We start from the raw sequence: 24,727 nt of genomic DNA on the forward strand, positions 1-24,727 counted from the left end.
CTTGCTCATGTCCTATTATAAACCAATCCACATGCTTTGTTCCTCTAATTCCAACTTACTCATTGTACCTTGAGCTTGACTGTCTCACTGCTGACCCCTGGCCTGCATCCTCCTTCTGGCCTGGAAATCCCTTTCCCTTCAATCAATCAATCAATTGCATTGATTGAGCACTTACTGTGTGCAGAGCACTATATTAAATGCTTGGAAGAGTAAAAATTATAATAATTGTGGTATTTGCAAAGTGCTTACTAGTGCTTAGAACAGTGCTTGGCACATAGTAAGCACTTCACAAATACCATTATTATTATTATTATTATTATTATTATTATGTGTCAGGCACTGTACTAGGTGCTGTGTGCAAATTGGGTTGCACATAGTCCCTGTCCCACGTGGGGCTCCCAGTCTCAATTCCCATTTTACAAAGGAGGTAACTGATTAAGTAACTGATCCTACTGAGAGCTCATCTCCTCCAGGAGGCCTTCCCAGACTGAGCCCCCTCCTTCCTCTCCCCCTCCCCTTCTCAACCCCCCTCACCTTACCTCCTTCCCTTCCCCACAGCACCACCTGTATATATGTATATATGTTTGTATGTATTTATTACTCTATTTATTTATTTTACTTGTACATATTTATTCTATTCATTTCATTCTGTTAATATGTTTTCTTTTGTTCTCTGTCTTCCACTTCTAGACTGTGAGCCCACTCTTGGGTAGGGACCATCTCTGTACGTTGCCAACTTGTACTTCCCAAGTGCTTAGTACAGTGCTCTGCACACAGTAAGTGCTCAATAAATACGATTGAATGAATGAATGACCTCCGACTCCAAAGCCCATGCTCTTTGTTGCTTCCTCCCTGCAGGTAGTTGCTCTATAAATCCCAGGACCGAGAGTCATGTACCACACTTCACGGGAAATATAATCATTCCATATTTCTATGACTAAATTAGCTGATGTCAAATCCTTTAAAAGTCATCAAAGTCTACAGGAAATTCCAGGTCCCTATAAATCTGCCCTTTTTGAAATTGGCAACAACATCCCACTCCAATCCCACTCCATTAACAAGAATGACTGGTGCAGATTTTGTTTTCCAGCCTGAGTTGTTTTTGAAAGTTCATTTAGGAGGTTGCACACAAATATTCAGACATGGCTTTGACATGCTCAATAAATATGATGGATTGATTAATTGACTGACTGATGGGAAACTTTCAATATGCAAAAAGCTGAGAGCATCTAAAGTCATAAGGAAAACAGGGCAGTTCTGATTTGCAAGATAAGTTCTAAAAATTGTCTTCCCTTCTGTATTTGTTTGTTTATAGTAGTTTCATTCTATAAGAGCCTGCCCTGGAATTTTTTAGAGACTCTATTTTGTTCCACCAATTGCTATTAATTTGCACGATCCTGGGTGAGTTTCATTCTTGCCTTTTCATTCCCAGATGGTACAGGCTCCACCAGATCGAGCATTCTTTTTTTAAAAATGTAATCTGAGTAAGTCTAAGGAGAAGAGGAAAGGAGTAAATGGAAGTTTTTAAAGATTTCATTCAAGGTTCTCTGATTGGGAATGTCTTCACCGGAGAAATTGCTGAGCTCTCTGGTAGTAATTGGGTAATTAGTGCAATTTTGGGCCTGGAAGGCAATAGCATTTGCCTGATTTGGACCGAGATGCATACTGACGCCTAAGACCCAGCTCTCTTATCATATACCACATTAGACTTCATCAGGGCCCCATCCTGCTAATTGAAATAACTCAGGAGTGTCCTGAAAATAGTTGATTCAGGGGCATGCAGTTGACAGAGAAGCAGGATGGCTTAGAGAAGCAGTGTGGCTTAGTGGATACAGCATGGGAGTCAGAGGGACCTGGGTTCTAATCCCAGCTCTGCCAACTCTGTTGACTGAGCTTGGGCAAGTCATTTCGCTTCTCTGGGCCTCAGTTACCTCATCTGTAGAATGGGGATTGAAAATATGAGCACCATGTGCGACAGGGGCTGTGTCCAACTGGATTAACTGGTATCTATCCCAGCACTTAAATAGTGCTGGAACATAGTGCTTAACAAGTACTATAAGGTAATTATTACTTACTATGACACTGATCTCCTATTCTAATGGTACTTGTTCAGTGTTCACTATGTGCCTAGCACTTTACTAAATGCTGGGGCAGAAATACGCTAATCAGGTTGGACACAGTCCCTGTCCCATATGGGGTTCACAGTCTAAATCAGAGGGAGGAGGATCGAATCCCCATTTTGCAGATGAGGAAATTGAGGTACAGAGAAGTTAAATGACCTGTCCAATGTCATATGTGCCCAGAATCTTTTCACTAAGCCACCTGGTTCCCACACTGAACTTCCAGAGCTGCCTATGTCTAAAAGTTATTTAAGCTTGTGATGAAAATTCCTCATTCTATGCCTTTCAAACTGCAGAAACAACCGTCCCTACTGAAGTACTTTGAATTTCCCACACAGGTCCTGTAGTACAGACATGACCTTAATACATTTAATTCCCTAACAGAAATGTCATTCTTTTTCTCTATCTACCATCAATTTTGGCATAAATACTTTTTAAGCAGCTGCTTGCACACTGGTAAGAAATAAACTATGAAAACTAACCATTTTCTAAGCAGGACACAGCAAAGAACTAATCAAATGATGTGGTTAAAATTGCACCAAATTCAATACTTTAGAATTCTCAAAGGGAGGGGTGGATAAGGATCTTCTTTATAACTTGGTATCATCTTGACTTGCAAGGGCTTTGTTGGCTCATGTAGCTTTTTCCAGAAATTACCCCACAAACAGCATTTCCACCTTACATAATGTTGCCCAAACTTCAAATCTGCCACCTGCTTGCCAATGCTACTATTAAGTTTGAATAGGAAGAAGACAAAATGTGCAGAGGCAAGCTTTCAGGCTCACTCAAAAGGTACCAGATTGGCCAAGGCACTTAAATATTTTGACAATTACCACATCAGCCTCCTTGATGGCCCCTCTGCCTCCCTCCCCAGTCCACACTTCACTCTGCTCTCCAGATCATGTCTAAAATATCACTTTGCACACATCTCCCACTCCTCAAAAATCATTTTCTCTTTCTTCATAATAATGGTGTCCTATTCCCCTCTGCATTAGGCAGACACTCCTGACCACTGACTTTAAAGGTAATCAGCTCTCTCCCTCCTAATTTCTACTACTCCGCAGCATGAATGCTTTATTCTCTCAACATATTTACTGTACCTTGTCCTTAACTCTGCCACTTCCCCTCTCATACTCTTGCTCTCGGTCTTACCTGATGATCTCTCCCCTTCACATCTTAGAGATCAATGCTCTTTCCATTTTCAATGCCCTACTAATATCACACCTCCTCCAGGAAGCCTTCCCTGATAAATTTCTTAGCTCTCCCTCCACCCTCTATTCCTCCCAGCTGCTTCTACAACACTTCTGCATCCCCAAGGGATTGGGTACTCACACTCCAACTGAAAGCATGTTATTGCTTCCTTCTATCTATAATGGATTTAGAATCTATGTCCCCCATTAGACTGAAATCCCTTGAGGGCAGGAATCATGTTTACTACTACTGTGTTCTCCTAAGCACTTAATACAGCATTCTGCACATCCTCCTCCTCTGTAAAATGGGATTAATTCTTGCGCTGTCCTAGGTAGACTGTGAGCCCCATGTGGCCCAGGGACTGGGTCCACTTAAATAATCTTGTATGTACCCCAGTGCTTGGACTAGTAAGTGTTTAACAAGTACCATGAAAATGAAAGGGTAGGTGTTCAGCAGATAATATTGATAACAATAAGACTCAGAAAGGATTAATCAATGAGAAAGAGAGTAGCAGCAGCGTGGCTCAGTGGAAAGAGCCCAAGCTTGGGAGTCAGAGGTTATGGGTTCAAATCCCAGCTCTGCAACTTAGCTGTATGACTTTGGGGAAGACACTTCACCTCTCTGTGCCTCAGTTACCTCATCTGTAAAATGGGGATTAAGACTGTGAGCCCCATGTGGGACAACCTGATCACCTTGTAACCTCCCCAGCGCTTAGAACAGTGCTTTGCACATAGTAAACGCTTAATAAATGCCATTAAATAAAATTAAAAAAATTCAAAGATGGCTACCACTGGAACAAAAATAACTGATTTAGGTAACACCACCACCTCGGTTTAGCTATCAAATATTCTTAAATATCCCTTTCAGCATTACCACCAAAAACGACTGGCATTCAAATGTCATCCCATTAGGAATGGCAAAATCCCCAAGGTGACTCTCATTCATTCAATTCATTCAATCATATTTATTGAGCACTTACTGTGTGCAGATCACTGTACTAAGCCCTTGGGAGACTATTATATAACAATAATCAGACACATTTCCTGTCTACAACAAGGTCACAATCTAGAGGAGTAGACAGGCACCAATATAAATAAATGAATTAAAGATACACACATAAGTGCTATGGGGCTGAGGGGGGTGGTTCTAGCCTAAAGAAACATTACATAGGGAACAGGGGACCCCAAGAATATTTTCCACTGGTTCTTGCCAGTCCTTGGGACCCCGTTTAGATCAGAGTTTCAAGAGTGTAGACACGATTCTGGCTTTAAATCTGGCTACTACATAACCAGTATTGTAAAGCAGATAGCTGAAGTATAATTGGGAAATTCTGATACTCCCCAAAAAGTAGCATTTTGAGTTCCCTCTAGGTAAAACATGACAACCGAATCCCACCAGATTGTAAACTCCTGGAGAGCAGGGATTATGTCTTCCAAGTTTACTATACTCTCTCAAGTGCTTAGTACAGTGCTCTGCTAGTAAATGCTCAATAAATACAATTCACTGACATTGGAGAAACATGACATATCAATTTAAATTATCAGCTCCTAGAAATCATGGACCCACGTTTTTTACATATTTTGTAGGTGCTCAAAAAATCCTAAATAACAATGATGATGATATAATATTTCCTGAGCTTATGATGAGTATATGATAGGTGCTAAAAGGAATACAGGTTTATAACATCATCCTTTCTTAATCCTAACAGGATCCTTCTATTTTTATAGAAAAAGAAAAAACCGTAGATGGAAATGTTTCTTCCATAAAGGATGAAATCAAAGAGGAAACTTTGGATCACAAGTTCTTAAAGTTGTTTGGGATCATGATTCTTAACCACAAAATTGAACTTGCTACCCTTGAAGCATTTACTGAGAAATGGTCCAACAGGGATATTAACCTTGCTATTGGTCCAGTAATAATGATGGCATTTATTAAGCTCATTCTATGTGCAAAGTACTGTTCTAAGTACTGCTCTAAGAATCAGAAAAACTGGGTTCTAGGCTACATTTATGGCTGTAGCTAATAACAATGATAATAATAATAATAATTGTGGTACTTGTTAAGCACTTACTATATGCCAGGCACTGTAATAAACACAGAGGTAGATACAAGTTTTCACTGGATCATATTTATTGAGCATTTACTGTGTGCAGATCACCGTCCTAAGCACTTGCACTGTACTACGTTTATCAGGTTCATTCATTTAATCATATTTATTGAGTGCTTACTCTGTGCAGAGCACTGTACTAAGCGCTTATCAGGTTGGACACAGTCCCTGTCCCACTTGGGGCTCACAGTCCCAATCCCCATTTTACAGATAAGGTAACTGAGTCAAAGAGAAGTGAAGTGACTTGCCCAAGGTCACACAGCAGTCAAGTGGCAGAGTAGGGATTAGAGCCTATGGCCTTTTGGCTCCAAGGCCCATGCGCTATCCACTACACCATGCTGTTTCACATATTTATTACTCTATTTATTTATTTATTTATTTTACTTGTACATATCTATCCTATTTATTTTATTTTGTTAGTATGTTTGGTTTTGTTCTCTGTCTCCCCCTTTTAGACTGTGAGCCCACTGTTGGGTAGGGACTGTCTCTATATGTTACCAATTTGTACTTCCCAAGCACTTGGTACAGTGCTCTGCACATAGTAAGCGCTCAATAAATACGATTGATGATGATGATGATGTTAATATGCTGCACCCCTGCCCAACCCCTCACTCACTGTACTTCATATTCTAGGGGCAATGTAATTGGCAAGATTGAAGCATGTACTGGGCACTTCCCAGTGAATTCCTCTGCACAGGTTCTTTGGTCCTGAAGGTTCAGGATGAAGGCTCACCTGTCATTCCTAACAGAAACTTTATTAGGCAAAGTTCATGCTACCTCTCTGTTTCTCAAATGCTCAGTTTAAAGCACAGGAAATGAAGAAAAGGGGAAGGCCTGACCAAATACAACTGTCTACATACCCCTAGATATACAGATTTTTATTTACATAGGAATGTACCCAGAAACTTCCTTAGATATACCTACTAAGCTCTGGACAGGTGAACATGTGCTCATAAATCACTAAGGGTATCAGTGTATTTGAGGCAGCAGCCTCTGGCTCTATGGCTCCCCTTCTCATGGAAACCCTATCTAATTTTGTGTATCTTTTTTTCATTTATTTATTTATTATAAATGTTTTTGTTCAGTGCTTACTATGTGCCAGGCGCTGTATTATGCACTAGGGAAGACAGAAGCTAACAGGTTTGACACAGTTCATGTCCCACATGCGGCTCACAGTATTAATCCCCTTTACACAGATGAGGTACCTGAAGCACAGAGAAGTGAAGCAACTTGCCCAATGTCACACAGCAGGCAATTGGAGGAGCCAAGGTTAGAATCCAGGTCCTTATGACACCCAAGCCCTGGCTCTTTCCACTATGCTATACTGTATTTCTGATATCGTGTTCTCTTTCTTCTCATGCCTCTCCGGCGGCTTCTTCTCTTTTACCAGCTCTTCCTCTGCCTCCCACATCCTAATAATGCATGCTTCTCAAGACTTAGCTCTGGTCTCCTTCTAGTCCCAATCTACACTCACTTCCTTTGGATGCTCATCTGCTTTCAATTATCACCTACACGCAGATGACTCCCAAATCTATTTCACTAGCCCCAACCTCTCTCCTTCTCTGCTACCCCACATTCCTGCCTCCGGGACATTTCTCCATGGACGTTCTGCTGGCACCTTTGCGGTGGTCACTCCAACTGTCTCCCACATTCAGGAGAGGGAAGAGGTATCCCAGAGATTCACATCTCAGTGTTCTGGAGAGAAGAACTAGGAAATATGTAGAGAGGGCAGAGGTGGCAGGCGTGACCCTGAGAAAGTGGGACACAGGGAAGGCTCAGAGTTGTGAACCTGAAAGGGTAAAGGGCTGGATCAGAGATGTAATCCTAGAAGGTGTGGAAAATCTGAAAGTTTAGGATCCAGAGGTTAGGAATTCAGAGTGAGACTCTTGACCGAAGGGGAGAAGGGATGAGTGCACTTATGTATCTATATACACAGAGTATACACTCAATAAATACTGATGGAAAGAGGAACAGAAAAGGATTTAGAGACAACCAGGATTCCATCTGCTCAAGTTGAAAGATGCTGCCTGGTTTGTTGTTTGGCTCTCCCTCCCAGAGGTTTCTGAGAAATGTAGGCCTCTGGCTTCTGGAACATGTAAATCCCAAGCAACAGGTGCTGTAAGAGTACATTTCCTATGTCCCTTTCAGTTCCTTGACCTCTGTTCCACCTCTGATGGGAGCTTGAAAACTGGGCTTTGCCAACAATACCCTCTTTGTAAGTATGGAGAGATAAGCAAATATGTACAGTCCCTATGCCCTCTGTATGCCACCAAATCTTGCATCTCTCTGTATGGAATGCATTTTTGTGCTTCCAGAGGGCCAGGCTGCTTTGTTACCCTTGCAACTGCCACTTGACTGCTGTGTGGCCTTGAATAAGTCACTTCACTTCTCTGTACCTCAGTTACCTCATCTGTAAAATGAGGATTGAGATGGGGATTGAGACTGTGAGCCCCACATGGGACAGAGACTGTGTCCAACCTGTTCTGTTTGTATTCACCCCAGTGCTTAGTACACTACCTGGCATACAGTAAGCACTTAGCAAATACTATAATTACTATATCCTTAAATTATATCATAAATTATTTTTCATATTAATATTTGTCTCCCTCTCTAGCCTGTAAGCTTGTTTCGCGTAGCAAGTCAGTCAATCATATTTTTTGAGTGCTTACTGTGTGCAGAGCACTGTACCAAGTGTTTAGAAGAGTACAATACAACAATAAACAGACACATTCCTAGCCCACAATGAGCTTAGAGGGGGAGACAGACATTAATATGAATAAATAAATTAGATGAACGTGTCTGCTAATTCTGTTGTATTGTACTCTCCTAGGTGCTTAGTACAGTGCTCTATACATAGTAAATGCTCTATAAAAATAATTGATTGATTGATCTTGAATTTTCCTCACTGGTTCTAGGGGACAGTCTTTGCTGGAGCCCCTGGTGCATCAACTGACAGAAATAATAACAATAATGCTAAGATTTACTACTTTTCTAAGGGCCGCAAAGCTCTAATAAAGCTATACATGTTTTATTGGAAATTAAAGCAGAACTAGAACCACAACAACAAAATCTCTTCCATATTTATCAATTTACCTTACCTTACCTTACCCAGGGACCATTAGATAAACTGTTCAATTTTAAATTATTTCACTGATTGGCCTATTGCCATGAAGTGTACGACTTCATTACTCCGAGGTCTTCTACATTAAATGTCCTTCACTGTGTCTCATCTTGTTAAATCTTAAATTCCTGTCACCCTGGTAGCACTGTTTTTTCAGTTCTTGGAGCACCCTGAAGTAGTTTTTACTTTGGGGAAGCAATTCCTCGATCCTTGCCTTTACGACAGCCCATTCCGGAGGATTCAATGGCTGATTATCCAATTGTAGATTCTTCAGTCTGCCAAATAATCCACCTCCTTCATACTAACTGTCTTTACATTATTTCACAGCATGGTAGCACCTCCTCTCAGGGAGGGAATGGGCAATAGAGAAGAAGGAATTCAATTTACCCCATTTGGATGCTAGGTTCAGTAAGAGCTCTAGGGGAAAGGTATGGTGTGAGAAGGAAGCTAAAACTATTGAATAAAATGAGGTTTGGGGATTATCAGTGGATTCCAATTTTGTGTGCTGTCTCTGCTCCTTATTAGAACAGATATTTGAGAGATGCCTGGATGTGGAAGGTATTTCCTGCTGACTTTAATGAGAAGCACAAAACTCTCCCCTACAGGCACTATGAAAATGTGCTGCTTTTTACATCAGCTCAGGCTATCTGACTCATCAAATTCCTAATCATTTTGAAGGGAATGGAGGTGGAGGGGAAAGGTGCAAAAATATATTTTCACTCTGGTTATCTTCCTTTGCTCATCTCCTTCTTTAAAAACCCAGAAGCAAGAGTCTTGTTTCTGTTACGATGGATTCATCTTACTGAGTTTCACCTCCTGTTACAGGTTTGTGTCCACTCAAAGGACATTAACTTGCACATGGCTTGAGCTTAGAATTAAAGAGGATCCTAACTGGACCCACCCTCCAGGTTGAACATTACATTCATTCATTCATTTAATCAGTCGTATTTATTGAGTGCTTACTGTGTGCACAGCACTGCATTAAGCACTTGGGAAGTACAAGTCGGCAACAGATATAGACGGTCCTTACCCAACAACAGGCTCACAGTCTAGAAGGGGGAGACAGACAACAAAACAAAACATGCAGAGAGGTGTAAAAACTGTCGGAATAAATAGAATTATAGCTATATGCACATCATTAACAAAATAAATAGAACAGTAAATATGTACAAGTAAAATAAATAGAGTAATAAATCTGTACAAATATATACAAGTGCTGTGAGGGAGGGGAAGGAGGTGGGGGGGGAATGGGGAGGAGGAGAGGAAAAAGGGGCTCAGTCTGGGAAGGCCTCCTGGAGAAGGTGAGCTCTCAGTAGGGCTGTGAAGGGAGGAAGAGAGCTAGCATGGCAGATGTGTGGAGGGAGGGCATTCCGGGCTAGGGGAAGGATGTGGGCTGGGGGTCGACTGTGGGATGGGCGAGAAGGAGGTACAGTGAGGAGGTTAGTGGCGGCAGAGCAGTGGAGGGTGCGGGCTGGGTGTAAAGCCTCGCAAGGTGGTGGCGGCAGGTTTGGTGGGTTTGGTGACGGTAGTGAGAGTAGAGACAGGCCTGGAGTGGCCAGATTGCCTGGCAGTGATGTAATACCCATGTCAATACTTCCCCGCGAACGCACGTGTTCGACCTTTTATTTCCATTTCATCACAGCGCTATATCTCAGGTTCTCCTTGGAATTTGAATCCTAACAGCCACCAATATTTTTCCTCAAATCCTTGAACAAGCACATGAAGTCTAAGGATGGCACTGTCCCAGTTTCAACTCACCAGGGAGCATCTGTTTATAACCCCATGTTCCTCACAAGTCCCACTTAGTGCAGCTGCGTAACAGTGAATGAGGACTGCTTCAGTGTGAGCGGGATGGCTCCATTCTAGGCTTTCATTGTTTGTGACTCTGTTGTACCATTGTACAGAGAAGCAGTGTGGCTCAGTGGAAACAGCACGGGCTTTGGAGTCAGAGGTCGTGGGTTCAAATCCCAGCTCTGCCAATTGTCAGCTGTGTGACTTTGGGCAAGTCACAACTTCTCTGTGCCTCAGTTACCTCACCTGTAAAATGGGGATTAAGACTGTGAGCCCCCTGTGGGACAACCTGTTTATCTTGTAACCTCCCCAGCATTTAGAACAGTGCTTTGCACATAGTAAGTGCTTAATAAATGCCATTATTATTACCATTGGATGCTAAATGTAGCTCTTAGTGGACAGAGCACGGTCCTGGGAGTCAGAAGGACTTGGGTTCTAATACCAGATCCAACCTTTCTCTGCTGTGTGACTATGGGCAATTCACAACTTCTCTGTGCCTCAGTTACCTCTCGGTAAAATAGGGAATAAGATTGTGAGCCCTATGTGGAACAGGGACTGTGTCCAATCCAATTATGCTGTACCTAACCCAGAGCTTTGTACAGTCCCTGACACATGGTAAACACTTAAGTACCAGAATTATTATTATTGTTATTATTATTATTACTAGAGAAGGAACTGCTCAAGGAATTAAATGTGGGATTGGTAGGGAGGCCAGGTCTCACTGCCCTTAAAAAATCTTACATTATGATACTGCCCTGTAGACCTTTAGTAGCTAATCTAATTTTACACCTCTCAATCATTCAATGGTATTTACTTAGCACTATGTGTAGGACACTGAACTAAGCACTTCAGAGAGTATTAAAGAGATGGTAGTCATGATACTTTCCCCTCAAAAAGTTTACAATCTAGTGCATTTCATCTTTCTTCTTCAAGATCAAAATAATGATGGAATCTTTGAAATACTGCTGACATCACTTCAAGGTTCCATATATTGAGGAAGAGCTTGCTTACATGCTCAATGAGGGTGTCCCTCCTATGCCTGTGGATCTAAGTGTGGATATACCATCAGATTTACATGCTTTGCCATTTTTCAGAGTTAATGATGCAGTGAATTGTCCAAAAATTGAGTCGTGGTCTTGGCATTTGTGAGGTCTTAGAAACTGCAACAGAAGTAAAATTGTAATTCCCTACCCTTAAGGAGCTTATTCTCTGTGCTATGTTGGTTTACCAAAAGTTTCCACAGTTCTTCAGACAGGTTTGAGTTTTTAACAGAAGACTGCCCTGTGACTGATTTTCATTTCACTATGTGCTATCTGAGGCTGTTTGTGGTTCGGACCAACACAATATAATTTCAGAATCCTTCAGGAATCTGGTGCCTTCAGAGAGGATGTTGGACCTGGCTATAGGAATCACTGCAGGTGGTTGATGATGATAATAATAATAATAATAATAGTATTTGTTAAGCACTTACTGTGTGTCAGGCACAGTTCTAAGTGCCGGGGTAGATATATGATAAATGAGTTGGACACAGTCTCTGTCCCACAAGGGACTCACAGTCTTAATCCCCATTTTACAGATGAGGGAACTGAGGGACAGACTTGCCCAAGGTCACACAGAAAACAAGTGACAGAGCTGGTTTTAGAACCCTGGTCCTTCTGATTCCCAGGCCTGAGCTCTATTCACTAGGCAATGATGCCTCTCTAGGTTAGCCAGTCAGCACTCTGATAGAGGGTTTTAGTATTTTTAAGGCTCAAAAATAAAAACCAAACCTTTGGCTTCTACTTGGTCTTGTCTCGCTTGCTATCTCTCTTCTCCATGAGACCATCCACATGTTTTGTTGTCTGTCTCCCCCTTCTAGACTGTGAGCCTGTTGTTGGGTAGGGACCGTCTCTATATGTTGCCAACTTGTACTTCCCAAGTGCTTAGTACAGTGCTCTGCACACAGTAAGTGCTCAATAAATATGATTGAATGAATGAATGAATAGCTGGATCCAAACTAATGATTAGCCAAGTAGAGTATGAGCTCAGATATTGGAACTGTGGTGACTTCTTAGTCTAGTTTTACTGCTTGGCCACTGTATTCAGAAGACTGCATCACTGAATTTATCATACATGAGAGGCTATGAGTCTGCTAGGCATACCATTGAGAAACTACCTCCAGCACACACGAGTTTCCTCTAAATAGAGTTACATGGAAGCTTGCACAACTGTTTTTTAGATGTCCATCCTGCTCATAGTGGAGGCATTCTCTTTCTATTTTCTACCTCAGGAAAGACACAAAGAGAACAAACTGTGCATGAAACTCCCTTTCTGAAGCAGCACCCTGCATTCCCATCCCAATCCCCCAAGGAATGAAGACCACAGCCCAAAAAGGCAAATATCAGAGCGAAACTGGGACAAACAGCAGGTGGAAAGCAGCAGAAGGGGAGAGAAAAGTTAGACAAGATAATTGTAGGCTAAAAAATCAATTACCGAACATTTTAAAAATAATCTGACATGACTGTGTAAGGACCCTCCAAATCCAAGAAGGAGCATATGGTATAAGGTAAAACAAGCATAGAATATTACATTACTTGGAGTTAAGAAAGTTAGGGATTTTGCATGGATGTCAAAGGACATAAATTCTGGTCGAGTGGAGGAGGGCACTTGAATAGACACAGGGTGTTTCTTTCCCAGGAATACTAAGATAATCCTTTCACCTTCTGATTAATTGCACCTTTTAAGAACAAAAATATCAGAGGAATGGATCCAACTGGCTTTATACAACCCATCCTGCTTACTTCAAGAACCACAGCAAGAAACTATGCACTTCAGTGCTGCTTCCTGAACTGAACGAAGTGCCCAATCAAAAAGCATAAAAGCCGCTTTCAGAGCTTACAAAACTTCAGAAAATGCTTTCTCCAAAAACATCTGTGATTGTAGAAAACCTGGTGTAGGTTTGTTTTTAATTAAACTAGATGAAAATTTTAGTCTTGAGCCACTTAATTCAGTCCCTTCCACAGTTATTATTCACTCTTTGTATTCTTATGATCCATAAGGGGAAGCGCTATATTGGGACCTGGGGGAGAGATTGGCCTTAAATTGCTATTGACACAATCTGTGTCCAGATCCACTTCATTACTGCTCCTAAGGGTTCTGCAATATCATTTTCACATTTACAGTGCAGTCCAGTGTAATGAGACCAAGGCACCTCTCTGAATTTATCAGTTGTTTGTTATGCGGAAAGGCAGCTATTTAAATAGTACAGGATGGAGGGTGTATTTCTAAGTAAAATCATTATGCTAAAAGGAGCACCTACTAACTGCACTGTAAATGGAATGAAAATGGCTTTTTAAATGTTAAGCCACTTGGGAGAATTAGCACCCGGCGGGTAGCACCATGATACCATGTAAATGTATTGTGCTAGCACATTATCCTGCCAGTGCCACATCATTTTTTTTAGCATGTGGAATTTATTAGATTGTGATGAAGCTGTTGAGCTGTGCTGCAGATTCTGAAATGATCTAATAAAATATAATAAAAAGTTGAACAGTAAGTAGGCACTCATCACTCATGGGTCTTGACTCTGGAGATATGAACTAATGGATCTTGGCATACAGCATTTGTTTGGAATTAGACTTTCATTCACTACAGTCCCATGCCTATGGCAAACATGTTAATAAATGGTTAGAATATGATGATACTGATGATGATGACGATATAACTGCCCTGTCCCCAGGAAAGACAAATCAACTGAGGCCTTTGCAGTTATTGTGGATCAGACTGAAGAAACTTGTGGACTCTCCACCCTGTCCCAAGCCCACAACCTGGGGTAACCTTGACTCCTCTCTCTCTTTCAACCTGCATCTTCACCATATTCAGTCAGTTTTTTTTCACATCTCCGACTCTGCCCTTCCTCTCCAACTAAACTCTTACCATGGTTATCTAAGTGCTCCTGACATGACTACTGCAAAAACTGCTTCTCTAATCTCCCTGTCCCCAGTCTCCCCTCTCTTCAGTCCTTACTTTACTCTGCCACCAAGATCATTTTTCTAAAACATCATTTTGCGCAGGTCTTCCCAACCTTCTCTGCAAGCCGAAACTCCTGACCACTGGGTTTCAGGTATTCAACAAACTCTCTTCCCTCCATTTGCTCTTGCTCTTTTCCAATTTCAACTCAGTTCACAACCATCTCACTTGCATCTCTTTTACTGTCAACATCTTACTCATGCCCTGCTTCCTGCCTGCAATACCTCTGTCCCATCTGGCAAACCACTGCTCTCTCCATTTTCAAAGCCCTTCTAAAATCATATTGCCATGAAATCTTCCTTGAATAATCCCTCATCTCCTCCTCCCCTGCCATTTCACCCCCTACTGCCATCCCAACATTTCTTTGTCATCGTCTTCTGCTAGATCTTAAGGTGCTTGAGAGTAGGGATCATTGTCTTCTAATTCTAGGACTGTGGACATGGGTTTAACCTGTGATAAAAGGAATAAAATGATAATAGGGAGGCAGCATGGCCTAGTGGAAAGAGCAGAGGCCTGGGAGTCTAATCCCAGGTCCTAATTCTGACTTTGCTCTGTGACTTTGGGAAAGTCTTTTAATTTAACTATGCCTCAGTTTCCTCACCTGTAAAATGGGGATTCAATACTCCCAGGCCCGTGCTCTATCCACTATGCCATGCTTTACAGCTATCTATATGCATGGCCTGATACACCCAGTTCACCTAAAATATAGGATTTGCATTCTCACAAAACTCCACCTTAAGGAGACTTTGGCTGTAGTAGCTATGGTGTTCAATGCCAAGCACATGCCACTTCTTCTGACACTGCAGCATCCTGTCTCCAAACAGGCTCATGTTGGGAAACATACCTTAATTCCCTAGCAGTGCTCAAGCCAAAGCCCAACGTGAAGACATATGTTCTGGCAAAACTGGATGTGCTGGCTCCCCAAAGTCATCATCAATCGTGTTTATTGAGCGCTTACTATGTGCAGAGCACTGTACTAAGTGCTTGGGAAGTACAAATTGGCAACATATAGAGACAGTCCCTACCCAACAGTGGGCTCACAGTCTAAAAGACATGACAAAAGTCATGACACAAAGTCATAATAATAATAATAATCATTATCATCATACTTATATAGATTGGCAAGAAATTGTCCATCAAGAAAGAGGCTGCCTGATCCAAAACATCTAAATGTGAGAAGCAGTGTGGTCTAGTGGATATAGCATAGACCTGGGAAGTCAGAAGGACCTGGGTTTTAACACAGTCTCCACTACTTCTCTGCTGTGTCACCTTGGAGCAAGTCACAACTTCTCTGGGCCTCAATTACTTCATCATAAAATGGGGTTTAAGACTGTGAGCCCCAGGTGGTTCATGGACAATGTCCAATTCGATTAGCTTTGTATCAACACCCAGTTCTTGGTACAGTGCCTGGAACACAGCATTACCATTTAAAAAATTAAAATATCATAATACACACAATGAAGAAGAATATCTCTGTGGAGAGCACCTGTAGGAAACCAATCTGCAGGCTCAGTTCAGCTGCAGAAATACAACCTGCAGCACAGATCACCCAGGGGTAATAATGCAAATATATTTTGGTGGTGGATCCCATTGGTAATGGGGTCTCTGGCTGCAAACAACAGATGAGCCCCCAGATTTGGGTGTCAGAGGACCTGGGTTCTAATCCCAGCTCTGCCAATGACTTGCTTTGTGACCTTGGGCAAGTCACTTAACTTCTCTGAGTTAAGCAGGTAACTTATGTTAAGCACTTAATTTATCTGAGAAGCAGCATGGCCTAGTGGATAGAGCATGGGCCTGGGTTCTAATCTAATCTAGAGGCCTTCCCAGACTGAGCCCCCTCCTTGCTCTCCCCTTCCTTGCTCTCTCCCTCCTCCCCATCCCCCGCCCTACCTCCTTCTCCTCCCCACAGCACCTGTATATATGTTTGTACAGATTTATTACTCCATTTTCCTTGTACATATTTACTATTCTATTTATTTTATTTTGTTAATATGTTTTGTTTTGTTGTCTGTCTCCCCCTTCTAGACTGTGAGCCCACTGTTGGGTAGGGACCGTCTCTATATGTTGCCAACTTGTACTTCCCAAGCACTTAGTATGGTGCTCTGCATACAGTAAGCAGGCCTTGTATAAAGTACTGGTGTAGATACAAGATAATTGGGTTGGACACAGTCCTGGACCTGTGTGGGGCTCACAGACTCAATAAATACAACTGAATGAATGAATGAATGAATGAATATTCATTCTCCCTTCTCCTCCAACCGTGAGCCCCGTGTGGGACAAGGACTTTCTGACCAGATTTATTTGTGTCTATCCCAGTGCTTAGAATAGTGCATGACACATAGTACTAACTAAACATAGACCATAAAAAAACTAGTGTACTCTTCCAAGGGTTTAGTATCTTGCTCTGCACATAGTAGGCTCTCAATAAATACTATTGATTAGTTCCTAATGCTAGCAAACTTCATGTGACACTGAGTGAAATAGTAATATTTATTGAGCTCTCCTCTTGTAGAATGTATTTTACTAAGTGTTGGGGAATTACAAAAGAAAGAAATGATACATCCCCTGCCCATAATGGGTTTACACACTAATGAGGGAGACAGACCTAAAAAAAAGTACAAATAGATAAAATAAGTAAATGCAAAATTAGGGACTGTGTAGGATGGGAAGTTAAACAACACATCCAGGACCCTAATGTGTATACATAGTTCTCATCATTTTCTTTTTTATTTATATTTGTTAAGCACTTATTGTGTCCCAGGCCTTGTATAAAGTACTGGTGTAGATACAAGATAATTGGGTTGGACACAGTCCTGGCCCTGTGTGGGGCTCACAGACTCAATTCCCATTTCACAGATGAGGTAACTGAGGCACAGAGAAGTTAAGTGACTTGCCCAAAGTCATATAGCAGTCACATGGCAGTGATTGGATTAGAACTCAGGTCCTCCAACTTCCAGGCCTCTGCTCTTTCCACTACACCATGCTTCTTCACCTCCTACTGACAGTCTTTCAGGTAGGCAGTAAAAGTCACATGATGAGGAGAAGAGGCTGGGTAGTTCATTTGGAGTAGTCCAGAGAATGACTCTTGCGCATAAACGATCCACTGGGATGTAAAGGTCTTTTGCACTTCACACTTTTTGCTCCAACACTTTACCTAAATTATAAACCCATCCAAAAAGGGAACAATATTGGCTGTTTGGCACTGGTCTCCTTAACTGGGGCTTTGCCCTCGGGCCTCGAAGCCTGGAGTTTCTAATTTACTTACTCAGGGGAAGACAGATTGACCGCCAGGCTCTCCAAACCCTGAACTTTTCTCTTCCTTTTGAGCTTCGTGGTACTTCCCATTTCCATCTGTGCACAACTTAAAGCACTGATTCCCTCTAAAGGAAATCTCTTTTATCATTGCAATCCAAAACTATTGGTTTCATGTTGCTGGAACAAGTGACAACAGCCCTCCCTTTCCACAAGATCAAACAAAATACTTTCGAAGACTTCCACTTCTCAGACTCTTGCCTCCCTGATGGGAACTATTTGCCCAGAAGCTACTGGCCCATGACTTGGGTATAGCTGCTCTATGTATGGCTTAGCAGCATGTGTCTTTAGCAAGAAGAAAGAATGATCATTAGGCAGTAGCAAGTTGCTGGCTTTTATTGAAGGAAAACACTAGGTTCCTGACTCTCTTTGCATAAGCTTGGGGTAAGTCTTGAAAATTAAATTCCCTTTTTTTTTTTCAAGTGAGAAACGTTCCAACCAATATTAATGGCAATAGTTATTGAGCCACTGTTCCTCTGTTACAATCTCTGGGTGTTCTGCTTTCAGCAATTATAGAAATTTTTGCTCTGTCTCAGAGACTGGGTTTTCTCCTGAGGTTGCCTAGAGTCAAAGTATTTTTATTTTCCATGGAAGCGCTCTTGGAAACCTCTGGTAGTTAGGTAAGGCTGACCATGATAGCAGAACACTAAGGTGCTATGCCCTTGTGACAACTGACAAAGCAGAAAACACCCCTAAAACAAAGTGATCATTCAGACCTGGCAGTCACATCATCAGGAGTAATGTAACTACCCAGAGAGGAAATTCAGAGACCTTGTTAAAGAATTTCAAGCTACAGTAAGCAGGTGGAAATGCCAAACAGTTGGAGTCCTCTAAATGGCTGGCACGTAAAAAGTTACCACTCAGTTGGGATTACAGAGTGGCGACATTAAGACTGGAGCACATATGGAATGTGAACACAAAAAAGCAAGATGAAAGACACAGGCTCACGACACCTGGCGCAACTCCCAGCAAAAGCTATTTCCCCATAGACATTATTAAACATCCATTTGACTAATAAAGCAGCATGACCATCCCCCACATTCTATCCAATTTACTTCCCGATGATGGGACGACTTTCGATGATGGCAGATGATGTGGACTTCAGGTTTCAGTGTTCCCCCCTTCCTTCCCAATTTTGTGGGGGGAGTTGACAGGTGACAGTGTACACGGCTCTTTAGAATATGGTCCTAGAGGATGGGGTTATAATCTCTCAATCACCAGTGACTGCAAAGATCAATCACTCAATCAATGGTATTTATTAAGTGCTTCCTGTGTGCAAAGCAAGGTACCAAGCATTTGGGAGACTACAATATAACAGAGTTGATAGATATGACCCCTGCCCACAAGGAGCTGACAGTCTACAGGGGAGATAGATATTAAAATAAATTACAGATAGGAGAAATAATAGACTACAAGGGTATTCTGTAGTCCTCATTTCCTCTTCCACTCCCAACTGTATCACCCTTGCACTAGGATATACACCATTTATTCAGCTCCACCTCAGTCCCACAGGTCTTATGTATATATCTGAAATTATTAAATTATATTAATGTCTGTCTCCCCCTCTAGACTGTAAGCTGATTTTGGGCAGGAAATATGTCTGCCAACTCCATTGCATTTTAGTTTATCAGGCACTTAATACAGTGCTCTGCGCACAGTAAATAATATATATGAATCACTGATTGATTGACAGTGGAAAGGGCATGAAAATGGGAGTCAGGAGACCTCAGTTCTAAACCCAGCTCTGTCAGTGGCCTGCTATGTGACTTTGGGCAAATCATTTAACCTCTCTGTGCTTCAGTGCCCTAATCTGTAAACTAGGAATAAAATAACTGCTATTTCAACCGTCTAGACTATGAGCCCTGTACAGGGCAGGGCCTATGTCCAATCTGATGATCTATCAATCAGTCAATACATTTATGAGGTGTTTACTATGTGCAGAACATTGTACTAAGTGCTTGGAAAAATACTATACAATAGAGTGGATAAACACAATTCCCGCCCACCAGCAGCTTATGGTCTAGGCAGGAAGACTGATATTTAAATAAATTACTGATAGGAGAAATAGCTAAGTGTAAAGATAAGTACATAAGTGTTGTGGGGTTATTGAGCAAAATAATAATAAGAATGATAGTAATAATAATGATAGTACTTGGATAAAGATTCAGATCAGACACAGTCCCTGTTCCACACAGAACTCACAGTCCAGTAATGTAGTAGTAATAGTATTTATTAAGCTCTACTTTGTGCAGAATCTAAGGGGGAGGAGGAACAGGTCCTTAATTATCTTTACTATATGAGGAAACGGAGGCACAGAAGTTAAGAGATTTGTCTGAGGTCACTCATCAGGCCTTTAGAAGATCTGGGGGTTATTTATTTGTTTGTTTTTTTGATGGTATTTGTTAAAAGCTTATTATGTGCCAGGCACTGTTCTAAGCACTGGGGTTGATACAAGATAATCAGATTGGACAAAGGGTTAGAGTCCATGTCTTCTAATTACCAGGCCCTTGCTCTTTCCACTAGACCTTATTCATTTATTAAATGCTTAATAAATATGGCTTCCTTTCAGACAAGGAACAGTCTCCCTAAAAGCAGCCCAAACCACCCAGTGGAATATTGGCCAGAAATCACCCGGTCAATATCATGATACAAAAGCTAACCCACACTCTCCCTTGAGGTAAACTAGATCAAACCAGGTGCAAATCAAGTCAAATCATTCACTGAAACCAGCCCCTCCTCTTTCATTCTCTCTCAAGGGGCAGAGTGAAATCCAGGGAACACTTCCCAAAAATAAACAACCTTTAAACCAAGGAAGAAATCCCCTTTCCTACAGCTCTGATTTCACAAGCACACTTCTCCTTCCTCTCAAACACCACCCCCTCTGCAGCAACAAGATAGCTTCAGATGGCCTTTGAAGGACATCCTAATGTGTGCATTGTAGAAACACACAAACGATGCGGGGGGGCTGGGGAAACAAGCTTTAATGGGTAAAGGAATTCAATCTTTGAATGAATGGGAATAGGGTCAAACAGCATGACTAAATTCATTGGAGGGTTTGTGATCATAGCTCTAGTACTGAATGAATTCCAGTCCTTACATTCCTGTTAATTACCCTATTTCCACTTCAGAAAAGTAAAAAAATAAAATAAAATAAATAGATACTCCCATCTACCTCCTAAAAAACAGGATGAAAAGAAGAAAGCTGTGGGTGCTAGACCACTTCTAGTTCCCTCCGTGTCCCCTTCCTCCTCATGGTACTTGGGTTTGCCCACCTTGCAGAACTCTTCCTGCATCTGCTGTACACTTGCTTAGTTATAGTTCAAGCAGGTGTAACAACTGATGTTCAATTACCATTTTACATACTTCAGTAAAAAAGTTTTAACATTGATCATTTTTTTCATGCTGCTTGTAAAAATCTCTCTTTGAAGGTGGCCACCCTACTTACAGCATCCCCAAACTTACCAACATCACATGCATTTCTGTCAGTGAGAAGCAAGAGTCAGAAGGCAAATACAGCCAATTCAGGCTGTGGACTCTTATCTTCATTTGGTGTCTACATTCTCATTTGTCCCCAGCCTGAAATATTTTCAGCCTGGTCTGTGTTTCCTCTTTGGGCCTGTGGAGCCATGCTAATTTCCACAGCAGATAGGAAAGTCCTGAAAATGCTTGTGTGTGACCTACCTTGAATGCAGAGTCCTTCTGTGCAATTTTCAGATTCCTGGCTCAAGCCTTCGCAGAATTTGCCCCCATTCCTTGGAGGAGGAGCAGTGCATTCCCGGATTCTCAAATGCTCACACTCAGAGCTGCAGACTGACCATTCACTCCATACTTCCCAGCTCCCATCCACTAAAAGGGGAAGAAAAAGAAACACTACTACAGTGGGCCGACAAACTGCACAGGGATTCATGCCAAGGAATACTAGAGACCTCAGAGCTGCTTTTCAATAAACAATGCCACCACCAAAAAAATCAGTTTATCTTCCTTCTATGAATTCCCACATGAAGAGATGTGCTCACTTAAGAAGTGTTATAGCTCTCTTGCTTTCTCTGGGCAAAACTAGTTACTGAGTCTAAGCCGCCCAGAAATTGCAGCCACTGTTGAATTAACAAATATCATCATCAGCCACTTTTTTGGAATCTTTTCTGTCCTTCATTCCGAGGATGAATAGTATACTTTGTCCAGTGACTGCATTTTTTTAAAAAAATTCAGCCCCCAAAGATAGCCATTTCTGGGGAACATTAGGATAGGAAGTGGGACATGGTGTGAATTTAGCATTTCTCAAACAGAAGGAAAGATATCACAGTGGGTGGGTTGGTGAGGGGTGGGGAGGAGTCATATATCTTGGAGCTAGAGTTCTTAATGCTGTATGAATGGGTCAACAACAAGCCATGAGCTATCAAAACAGATTTCTTCCTCATCCTGTTGTCCCTTACATATCCTCTCTTACTCCCAGAACATAATTTCCATTGCAGCAATACCTAAAAGGCAGCAGAATTTGATGATGGAAAGTATAGAACCCTGCTCTACAAAAAATGATGGAGGACATTACTGAGGGTCTCTAACTTTCTTCAAAGTTAATTCATTCATTCAATCATATTTATTGAGCACTTACTGTATGCAGAGCACTGTACTAAGTGCTTGGGAAAGTACAATACAACAATAAATGGTGGCATAGTGACAAGCCTTCTAAAATTCAGCTCCAAGAAGAGGTTGGCAGTGAAGGCCTGACTCCTCCAAGTTCTTCAGCTGGACTCATTTTTAAATTTAAGGAAATCGGTCCTTAGCCTGGTGGCCTTGGAGTTAATGGTCTGTAGTGCCATGCAAGAGACTGGGGGATCAATTTGTGTCTCTGTGGGTGGATGTGCACATTATGAAGAAAGCCATCTGCAATCTTATCTATTTTCTGTGGTACAAACTGAGTGAGAAAAGAGCCAGTTGAAATAAGAAAATTGCTTTAAAAATTTTATTAACCGAAGTGCCTCCTTTTTAATGAAGGAAGATCCCTTAGAATTCACTACTTTATATTTGTACTATAAGTGAAATACACAATGAAGCTAACTCCTAATAAACCTAAAAATATAGTCTCTTAGACGTGGAAACAATCTGGGGAAAACATGTAGACCATCACCTGACGTCAACTACAGCCTGGCCTAGTGGAAAGAGTAGGGGCCTGAGAGTCAGAAGGACCTGGTTCTGCCAGTTGTCTGCTGTGTGACCTTGGGCAAGTCACTTAACTTCTCTGTGCCTCAGTTACCTCATCTGTAAAATGGAGAAAAAGACTGTGAGCCCCATTTGGGACATGGATTGTGCCCAACTCTATTACTCTATTTTATTGGTACATATTTATTCTATTTATTTTATTTTGTTAATATGTTTTGTTCTCAGTCTCCCCCTTCTAGACTGTGAGCCCACTGTTGGGTAGGGACCATCTCTATATGCTGCCAACTTGTACTTCCCAAGCGCTTAGTACAGTGCTCTGCACACAGTAAGCGCTCAATAAATATGATTGATTGATTGATTCTGTATTTACCCCAGCACTTAAGTTTCCTGCACATAGTAAGTGCTTAACAAATGCCATTAAAAAAACAAAAGAAACTAACCCAAACACACAAGATCAACCTTATTCGTAAAGACATTCACTTAGTCTTTGGGAGGAGTTGGAAAGCACAGACATGACTAGAGGAAATGTGATTTATTTCGCATATTCTGGGGGAGTAGTTCGGGTTTCTGTGGGGAATGGAATCTGGGAGTATCTCACCAGGACAAAGAGAGGTGCAAGTAATTTTCTGCACGGACATTCCCTCACAAAAAGCACCTCCATTGAGTGGAGCCGGGTTGGTGCAGGTCCGTGAACGTTTCTGCCACCCTCTACCACAGCGAACGTTGCAGGCTGACCACTCTGTCCAGGAAGACCAGCCTCCATTCACTGAGAAAATGAGAAAGAGAAGGCAGGGGAAGGAAAGACAGGGGAGGGTGGATAGGAATAGTGGAGAAAAGAGAGAGAATGATAATGACAATGAGAGTGAGAAAGAGTGAATCTTATGTATTCATATCTTTTTTGATGTTGCTGATGCAGACCTCCCGCCCAATATGCTATGGACCCTCCATCCCTCATGAAGTCTAAATAAAGATAACTCTTTGCAGAACTGATTTTTGTGGTTGCAGGGCCTGCATTTGTTTTCAGCCTGCCTCTTGGGCCAATCTTCACGATCATTGTCCCTGGGTAGACTGTAAGCTCCATGAGTGCAGGGATAATGTCTATCTATCATATTAGACTCTTTCAAGTGCTTAGAGCAGTGCTCTGCACTCAGTAAGCCCTTAATAAATAGCGTTGTTAGATTGGTTCCATTCTAGAAAAGCAATGCCCCACTGGCAGCTGTTCTCCCTGCTGCAACAGATCACCACTATAGTACATTGTTTGACACTGTTTCACCTGAGACATATTCAGCAACAAATGGGAAACAAGATTAGCAAAAATGAGGTCCTGGATGATGGCAGCTCACCAAAATTTAGACAATGCTCTTCACAACACACTTTGTTGGGTGAGCCACATGAAGAGAGTTGACAACATTAGGGAATACAATAGTTCCTGTATAGTGAACTGAAATAGAGTATATGCAGGCAGTGGGTGCAGAATAAAGATTTGAAAAACATGAAAAACAATCTCAAAAATGTGAATCTTTTACTGGAGACTGGGTTACTTGGGCTGCTGGAAACTCTGGGGCAGAGAACACCAACTCTCAGTCTTTCACATTCTCTCACTTCAGTTTTCTTACCTGAAAGGTGGAGAGGACAATACCAACTTCTCTCACGGGGCTCATGGGAGGAAGAACAAGCCAAATGGCTATTAAATAATTTGCAAATGTAAAAATGAGAGAGAAATGCTAAAAGCAACAGCCATTAGCATATATCTACCTATCTATCTATATATAAATAGATATATACAAACACTGCAGTGACTTGATCTTAATTGAAATACTTGTGCTTTCAAGGTCTCCCTAGTAATTACATGCCCCATTGTAATAAGGAGGCAGCCTCCAATTAAATAGCTTCAGTATTCCAACATCGTTAGGGTGC

General features: G+C 41.7%; 1 protein-coding gene across 1 annotated transcript in view; it reads right to left on the minus strand.

The window, feature by feature from the left end:
• The window catches only part of UNC5D (unc-5 netrin receptor D), a 558,705-nt gene that overhangs the window by 112,495 nt on the left and 421,483 nt on the right, over positions 1–24,727 (minus strand). The window contains exons 7-8 of the mRNA XM_038747340.1: positions 23,409–23,576; positions 21,332–21,496 (exon numbers count right to left, since the gene is read on the minus strand). Of these exons, the coding sequence (XP_038603268.1) occupies positions 21,332–21,496; positions 23,409–23,576 (333 nt within the window). The remainder of the gene's footprint in view (positions 1–21,331; positions 21,497–23,408; positions 23,577–24,727) is intronic.

This window comes from Tachyglossus aculeatus, chromosome 5, assembly GCF_015852505.1.
Source record: "Tachyglossus aculeatus isolate mTacAcu1 chromosome 5, mTacAcu1.pri, whole genome shotgun sequence".
NCBI lineage: Eukaryota > Metazoa > Chordata > Mammalia > Monotremata > Tachyglossidae > Tachyglossus > Tachyglossus aculeatus.